Raw genomic sequence first — 9,475 nt, 5'->3', positions numbered from 1 at the left:
AAAATGACAAAAATGACAAAAATGACAAAAATGACAAAAATGACAAAAATGACAAAAATGACAAAAATGACAAAAATGACAAAAATGACAAAAATGACAAAAATGACAAAAATGACAAAAATGACAAAAATGACAAAATGACAATGACAAAAATGACAAAAATGACAAAAATGACAAAAATGACAAAAATGACAAAAATGACAAAAATGACAAAAATGACAAAAATGACAAAAATGACAAAAATGACAAAAATGACAAAAATGACAAAAATGACAAAAATGACAAAAATGACAAAAATGACAAAAATGACAAAAATGACAAAAATGACAGAAATGACAAAAATGACAAAAATGACAAAAATAACAAAAATGACAAAAATGACAAAAATAACAAAAATGACAAAACTTAGAGAATTGACATAAATTTAAAACTTCTAAAATTTTGAAAATTGCAGAAGCCACAATAGTTACAAAAAATACGAACATTAAAAAAAAAGAATAATGACAAACTTGACAAGAACAACAACAGTTATAAAAATATACAAAAGTTTTTAATATTACAAAAATGTTAGACAATAATTTTAAAAATGTCAAAAATATCAAGAATTACAAAATTAAAAAATTCTCAAGAATTAGAAAATTTATATAAATTAATAATATTCCAATAAACACAAAAAAATAACAAAAGTACAAAATTTGCAAAAACATACAAACGCTTCAAGAATTACAAAAATGATAAAAATCACAAAAATGTTTAAATTTAAAAAAAAAAGATACAAATGTTGATAAATATTGTAATAAATACAAATTTTTATAAAATAATTTTAAAAAAATAACAAAATATCAAATAACGACTTAATATTTCCATAGAGAAATATTTCTGTTTTTAATTTTAATTTATTCATATAATAAACTTTTCATATTCAATTAATTAACATGAAAAAAAAGTTTCAAAAGTACCAAGAATTAAAAAAATCAAAATGTCAGTCATGATGTTACTAACGATTGTTACAAAAATAATAAAAGTTCAAGAAAAATTTAATACTTTTGGTGATTTTAAGGGTTTAAACAATCTGAGAGCGAGTTGAGGCACCATATCGAAATTAAAATTAGCGCAGATAAATTTTTTTTAATTATTTTTATCTTCTTTGAAAAATATGCAAAATTTTCGTGGCCGCGGTTTACGCAATTGAATGAAGAATTATTACTATTATTTTTTATCTAACCGTACATTTCAATTACGTATAAAAGTATATTACATAATATATACTTTGATTAGAATAGTTTTAGCATGTTCATTTCAGGGGTGCTGGAATATTCAAACAACATTCAACGCAGCCCTGTTCGCCACAGCCATTTTTGTTTTCGTTCTCTTCGCCCAGAAATACTCTCTCTGTTTGGCACCGAGTTTCTCGAAGAGCACAAATTCGCCCGTTAATTTGTTTTCATTCATTATTCCTCTCCGAACCTTCGCTCAACCGGTACGCTGAGCGAGCCAGTTAGTTCGAGACTGGATACCGTTGCGTCAAGTTGTGTTATAACGTTTCTCGGCGTGCTACGACGTTGTTATTGAAACCGTGTTTTACTGGGCCTTATTCTGCGAGGCGAATGAAGTGACTCGGAGTCACATAAGTCGTAGTCACGTGACTCTAGTCGGGGTATTCCGAGAGGCGACTCACTCACGGTGACTAGTTCATTGCTTCGGAGGCAAATAGTTCATTTTGAAGTTTCTGTGGAAATGAACTGGTTTCAGCTGGTTCACCATGCGAACTGTCAAACATTTAAAGAAGGTGGTGTGATATTCAATTTCTTGGATGACGTCACATTCACATTTTTTTTTCAACTAAACCTAAATGGAATTCCAATTATCTTTACCATTTGCATTTATTAACTTGTTCAATTTCAGATTTAGATTCAAAATTCATAATACGTAAAATAACTAAATAATTTCAAAAATTACAAATTCAAAAATCCAACTCAAAATGAAAACTCAGATCTAAGATTTCATTTTATTAAGAAGGTCAATTGAGAAAATTGTGATTAAAGTTTATGTTAATTGAAAATGAAGGACCTCATATAAAAACCATATTTCATATTGAACGTTAAAATGTCAGATATGCATATAGACTCATAATTCAGATTTACTTATTTCAAATTGCATTAAAAGTACACAAATCCAGAGGAGTATTATAAGTTGTTGTAACTGTTTTTGAAAAAAAATCCGTTTCAAAGTTGTTTTGGTTTTGTTCGTTTTTGTATACTTTTCGGAAAATTGCCTGTCCAATCAAAAAGATATGTAGGTACAAAATATTTGAAATTAACATTAGATCAAGATGGAAATATGCCAGAACCGATTGGCATTATGAATTCAAATTTAATGATTTTTGAACTTATATTTCACATTAGGATTTCAGATCCGTAACAATTTTATTGATAGCTTACTAGTACAAATACAAACAAGCGAACTATTATATTTTAAAAATCAAGTTATCCATAACCCTTGACATTTCTTTGGATCAAAAGCTTGTTGGTATTTGTATTCTTGTATTTGTTTGTTTTTTTTTACATCACATCGTGAAAAGTTCCGTTTGCGGTTTTACAGAGTTTGAAAAATAATTGTTTGTGATAATTCTGTAATAAATGCGACACAAATATACTGCTTGAATAAATTCAGTCTGTTAAGTTATACCTCAAGAACGTAAATAATTTAATTTAAAAAATAGACATATAAATTACTATGCATTGCACATACATAGTAACTATTTAACATATGAAACTCGTTTCAATGAAATTGCAAAGTTTTTAAAATACTAATACATGTATAAAAACATGAATTGCCTACCTCAAAAATCAAGTTAATTTCATTGATTGACAGTTCTTTGAAATTCATCCGGAATGACTATTGCCCAACGTTCGTTCATACTCAGGTGAAGCAAATCAGATCCGTTTCTTGAACAATTTTTCACATCTTTTTTTAAATTTTGAATGTGAGCGCATTTCGATTTGTTTGCCAAGTATTAAACTTTTTTTTTACAATGATCTCAATCACTCTTATCAACAAAAAAGTAACATCTCCGTCTGTTTTGGTTATCATTAATTTTAAAAATAAATATTTGCATCACCTCCTTTTACATTCCATGGGTTTTTGCCACTGAGTTCATTCGCATGAACCCAACGAACTGTCAAAGTACCGAAACCTGACGGTTCCAAAAACAAACGAAAAAAAAAAATTCGTGAAACGGCAAACATCCGGGCCCGGACGGCCTTCAACAATCTACCGTTCGGAGGCAAGGTGACACATCTGCTGGGGCCATCTAGAACTCGCAGATGACCGAGGATGCCAAGGTCATGGCCACGATTCTGTTACGGCGACTGTTCTGGGCCGAGTTTTAGGAGTTCTACAACACTGCCGCCGGAATCGAAGGAACAGCTCGAACAGCAGATTCCGCGAGAGATTGCCAAGAATCTAATCGACGACGATAGCATCAACCAGTGGCCGGAGATTTGCAGTTTCTTGGAAATGTTCCAGCACCATGAACATCCAGCGGGATCCGGAGCTGCGGTTCTAGGCCGTTGGAACCTTAATTTTGATGAACGACAAATAGTACGGTAAAAGAAAATCGAACGCGTAATAAAAAGATAAATTAACGAGAATCATCTGATTTTTTATTTACTGAATGAAAGTATCAACTTAGGAGTGTAAAAGTTACCACAAAGCTTTTGGTTGCGTTAAGCAAACACATCGACCATTTGTCTGTTTCGAGTCGTTGAAAAAAAAACTATCAGCCGGCGGCATACGTCCCCCGCTGTTGCATTCGCTGCTGGAAAAGAACGTAATTTGGAGTTAGGGTTAATGTTACAAGTTTTTATTATAAGCATTGAATGATTTGACAAAATTTCCGTTCCAATTTCTTATGTTTTTTGGCCTTCCACTTTGTTTCCTATCGAGTCACTTGCGAAATAGGTTACGACTCCAAAAGTCACTTGGCATCGACTTGAGTCACGCCATTCGCCTCTGAGAATACGGTGACAGTAAAAAAAGTTCATTCAAGTCACCAAAAGTTCATTCAAGTCACGGCATTCGCCTGCTAGAATACGGTGACTATAAAAAACCAAGTCACTTCACGTCACTCGCCTCGCAGAATAAGCCCCACTGTTTGTCCTTCCCTTTGGAAGAAGACCCATTCCGTTTTTTTCTACTTGCTTCGATCGGGTAACTTCGCGTGTGTTGGTGCGTGTGCTCGCGTACAAACACACCCTTTTGGAAATCGCGTATTGTGCTTATGCGCGCGCGTGTTTGTATGTGAACCGGTGTGCCCCGTTTGGCATTAGTATTTGTCTGGGCTGCTGTTTCGTTATCTGATGGCTGAATAATAATTGGAGAAAAGAATTTTTGCCAACATTTGCCCCTGTTGATGGTTTTTCCGATGGTGGGTGGTGTCAAAAGTGGTTTTCTGACCGGGTTACGATAGATTTTTGGAAGTTGTTTACGCGTGAGAGCAATCAAATTTCGAAGATGATTCAAGTAGGCTAAAGATTGATACACAAACACCTGGAATCGTCAGTTTGACAAGTTTTTTGTTATTTTGAAAATTGAAACGAGACACCACCGCAAGAAAAAAAAAAGGCCTGCTGCATGACGATGAAGGTCTGTTGGCAGTGTGCGTGAAAGCAACAGCAATATAATCGAGAAAAGAGTACTCCACCAGCAGAAAGTGGAAGAGTGGTGCGGCAAACTGCTGCCTCTGCTACTTCTTCCTTCCACCCGGATCGAATCGAGTAGTTTTCTTCTCCCGCGAAAGTGACGAAGTGGCTGCTGCTGGGCAGAGAGAAGGATGAAATTGGGGTAAAATCGAGACGACTCGGGGCGTGTTTGAATGTGTATTAGAAAATTTTTTGTGAAAGGAAATTCCTTTTCGATTTTCCTCTTGGCCTTCGGTTTCGGATTGGCTGGGATCAGCAGCTCTTAAAACCTTGTGAATTTTGCAACAGGAATCGGAAAGTTTCCTAAATAATCCATTTGAAGTTGTTTGGAGTTTTTCGAAAAAAAAAAATCGCTACCATAAGCACAAAAAGTGAAGAATATTCGCGACCGAAAACCTCCAAGCTTAGCTACTAGCTTGCCAGTGCGATTGTGCAGATGTTGTGAAATATGAAGTGTGCAAATTCATCGAAAACCTGCTGAATAAAAAGTGTAATTTAACAAAACCTGTTCCACTCACCGAGTGAAAAAATCCCTGTTTCCAGGGTATCGAAAATTAATCAGAGCCCAACTTAAGTCGTCGAAATAGATAAAAGATAAAAGCAAAACATTGGTCGTCGACAAGAATTCGGGGGAGCTGTTTTGATTTTATCGCGAGACGAACGACGTCGAGTCAGCAGTAGCTTCAGGGAAAGAAAGAAAAAAAAACGCCGCTGATTTCTATTTTGCTTCAATTTCTGCTGAGCTGAATCCAGGAGGAAAACAACACAAGACACAAGCCGACAAAATGGGTTGGGGACTCGAACTTTGGGTGAGTTTAGTCTGGTTTATTCGATTTCAAATGTTATTATGATCATCATATGATCTTAAGCTGTCATTAGGCAATGAAGGTGTATGAAATCGCTGAATTTGTTAAAATAAAAACCGTCTTTCGAATACAGTTCTTTAGGTACCTGTATTCATATTAACACATTTCTTCTAGAATAGTGAAATTAAAATCCTAATCCAAAGAATTTAAACTCCTAATCCTTGTTTTGTAATTCAAAATTCTCAAACCCGAATCTTGATACTGAAGTCCAAGTTAAATCCAGGTTCTAAATTATGGTACAAACTTTTGATTCCTATTCCTGATTCTCAAATTTGATCTAGAGCCTAATCTTGAAACTGACTTCTAGGCTTGATTTTCAATATCAAATTCGTATTCTGAGTATGAATTTTAGTTTTGATCCTGAATTAAGAATCTGATATTAAATTCAGATTTTGAATTCCGATTCAGATTCTAAATCTTAAATTGAAAAAAAAATCTCGATTCTATTTAAATAGCCTCTATAAATGAATCAAACAAACTAACAAATTTCGATTCTATATTTCAATTCTAATTTGGAGTTCTGTTCAATTTAAAATGTTCAATCTGATTAACTTGCCGAAGATGTTTTACAGTTTTTGCTACTCCTTCAGTTTTGCTCTCAATGTTACTTTTATAAACTAAAAAATATAAAAAATTTCCACGTGTGTCCAAAAGGGTAGTCAGTAGTTGTATGGAGGCTTCTAAAAGAAAAAAAAAAATAAGGTGACCCTCAAACGCCTTAAAATTGAAATGTTTTTGAAAAAAGGAAAAAAAAATCACTTAAAATTCATTCTGGCAACATTGTAAAAATCTTTTGACTTAATTTAAGTGAAGATTTTAAGCTTGGGAACAACTTTTGAGAAGACAACAAGTAATTTTGAACAAAGCAAAAATATTTGAAAGATCTTTATGTTCATTTTTTTCCATACCTTTTAATTGTAGTAGATAGTATGCTATGACCAATGTAAAATAAAATTTTCTTCATTCTGTTACTAATTGTCAACACTAGAAGACATGTTTCCGAACTTGAAACTCTGAAGTTATAGCAAGTAAAGATTTTTCGATCGAGAGGCTCTGCGGAAGGGAAAAATGGCCGATGTAGAAGTTTGCCGTGCAAACTTATCTAGAGCTTGAGAACCTTTGGGAAGCAGTCAAGCCCGAAAGAAAAGCTGACTTTCAACGATGTTGATCCCAAGCAAGGGCCAAGATCATCCTTTTACTGGATCCGACAAACTATATCCATGTGCTATCGGCGTCGACAGCGATGGAAGTTTGGCAAAACCTAGAGAAGGCATTTGAAGATTCGGGTCCTACAAGGCCAGTAGGACTTTTGTGCAAGCTGGTCAAAGCGGATCTCGGAAGCTGTTCTTCAATGTCGGAGTACGTGAATCAAGTGGTTTCTACGGCACATTAACTGAACGGGATCGTATTTCCAATTCCGGACGAATGGATTGGTGCGTTGCTGCTGTGTGGTCTACGGGAGGATTGCAGGCCAACGATTACGGCCTTAGAGAACTCTGGCACCCCAATCACAGGAGATGCCATCAAAACCAAGCTACTTCATGATCTGCAGGTACCTTCGGCGGATGCGGCTCTACTGGCAAAAGGAAAGCGTGGAGGATTCTACAAGCAAGACAAAATTCCAAACCATCCGAATGCAGAATCGAGAGGTCCGAAATGTAGGAAGTGCAAGAAATTCGGCCACACTGCGAAGGAGTGCAAAAATACGTCAGATGAAGCTTTTTTCACCGTCCTTTCTACGATCGAGTCACGCAACGCCACCGATAGGTATTTCGATTCCGGGGCAACAAGGCGCTGTTGAAGGATCTGATGCCGTCGGATTGTTCCGTTGTAGCGTCTAATAAGGGAGAGTTGAACATCGAAGCAGTTGAAAAAACCATCCTGAAGCCACGTTTTCAGAAACGCTGTTCTGACCTCCAAGTCAACGAGGTGTGCTACGTTCCACAATTGTCCGTGAATCTACTCTCCGTCAACAGGATTGTCCGAAATGGATATAGCATGGTATTCAACAACGCGGGCTGTAGTGTGCTGAACTCAAAGTACCCATACGAATGACCTGTTCAAGCTAGAGCAATACGGTGTAGGCGACAGGGCACTGACGTGCTCATCAATAGTATCCCTAGATATCTGGCATTGTCGAATGGGCCACTTGAATTCGGCAAGTTTAAAACAGCTGGCAGATGGTCTGGTTGCCGGCGTTGAACTGAGCGAGAAGACGTCAAAGAAGCCGGTATAATGTCACTTTTATAGATGACAAGTCTAGAAGAATTTTTGTCTATTTTCTTGAAATAAAATCAGAAGACGTGATGGCTGAGCGGCGTAAGATCAAAACTCAACGAACTGATAACGCATTGGAGTATACGAACCAGAAGTTTGAAGATTATCTTGCGAATTTTGGGATCCGCCATCAGACAACGACTACCCACACACAGTGTTCCGAAAATCAATCAAAACAAACACTCAGGATGCGTTTCCTGTTGGAAACATTCTGATTGTATAATCGGATAGCGCCTCTCGCAACTGCTTCGTCTGGCTGGTATGCAATCTCGATCAGCGCTCCAATCAGCTATGCAAACCGAGTCGCATCATTCAGAATCATCGGTTTAGCAAACATCGCATATCGGAGACGAGTGAGATACAAACTGATTCATTCTGAATGTAGCTCACTCAGTATCTGCCTGAATTATATGAAATTCAAATTTTTTTTTTTGCAGGACGAGAAAAACCGAACAGTTGTGCGGGACACCATAAATTCTCAGTAATTTTAACGTGACGGACGACAGTTTAATAAGAGAACTTGTAAAAATTGAAAAACACGGCGAAAGTGAACATCTTTCCCTCACAAACACAACAACAATTTTATTTTGATCATACTGATGTTAAAAAACGTTACAACAAATAAATTTATTAATTTTGAAATACGTTAATGATCGGTTCTATGTATCACTCACTCACTGCCTGATCCATTCAATCCTGATCGAAGACCAACAAGATTCGCCATATGCAATGCGCATTGGTGAGATTCCAATTTGATGATGGTGCTGCACTGTTTTGACAGCAAGCATCGTGCGAGGTGATCTGTATTTTAGCGATGAATTGAACAATCGATGATCGGGTAGGTCCAGTAGCAATCAATAACGAAACCCGACCACTGTACGTTCAGGTGCGAAGTGCAATCAGAAACATTCATTGAAAATGAGTGATTTTCGGAACACTGCCCACACACCACAGCAAAATGGATAAGCTGAGCGAGCAGATCGGACAATCGTCGAGCGTGCAAGATGCGCAGCTGGAGAAGACTTTTTGGGCTGAGGCTGTATCAACTGCGGTTTATCTCTTGAACCGTTCCCCTACGAGAGGTCATCATGTCACACCTGAACAGCTCTGGAGTGGAAAGAGACCGGACTTATCGCACGTGAGGATCTTCGGAACACAATCCATAGTACATGTACCGAAGTCCAAACGACGCATGTGGATGCCAAATCGGAACCTGATATTTTGTTAGGTTTCAAAGAGGACACCAAGGGCTACCGTCTGTATGACTTGAAGACCAAGAAGATAATTAAGAGCCGGGGCGTGATATTCATCGATGAAGGCGCAATCGATGATCGCAACCCGCAACCTGGTGTGATAACTGACGGCAAAACGGTTTACTTGGACTTCTAAGCGCCAACGAGGAAGCAGTAGAATCGGCTGTACCAGTCGAGGTTCCGAGCATTCCTGGCGCTGATGCCGGCGTTATGGCACCGATCCCCGACGATCATGTGGTTATCCCTGCAACGGAAATTCTCCGCCATATCCGCCTGAGTCACTGGCGTTGAGGCGAAGCGGTCGGGAGCACCCTCTACCGGGCAAGTATGCTCAGTTTGTTGTTACAACAAGAGGTCTACCCAGTTTTCACTCACC

General features: G+C 37.2%; 1 protein-coding gene across 11 annotated transcripts in view; it reads left to right on the top strand.

The window, feature by feature from the left end:
- Positions 1 to 4,218: 4,218 nt before the first annotated feature.
- LOC129751133 (formin-binding protein 1-like) overlaps positions 4,219 to 9,475 on the top strand; it is a 243,688-nt gene continuing 238,431 nt past the window's right edge. For all 11 annotated transcript variants that reach the window (XM_055746453.1, XM_055746448.1, XM_055746452.1 and 8 more), the window contains exon 1: positions 4,219 to 5,512. In XM_055746453.1, coding sequence (XP_055602428.1) covers positions 5,489 to 5,512 — 24 coding nt within the window. In that variant the 5' untranslated portion in view covers positions 4,219 to 5,488. The remainder of the gene's footprint in view (positions 5,513 to 9,475) is intronic.

Source organism: Uranotaenia lowii, chromosome 3 (assembly GCF_029784155.1).
Source record: "Uranotaenia lowii strain MFRU-FL chromosome 3, ASM2978415v1, whole genome shotgun sequence".
In the NCBI taxonomy this organism is placed as follows: domain Eukaryota; kingdom Metazoa; phylum Arthropoda; class Insecta; order Diptera; family Culicidae; genus Uranotaenia; species Uranotaenia lowii.
Note: the sequence above shows the minus strand (reverse complement) of the source record. Positions and strands in the feature narration are given on the sequence as shown.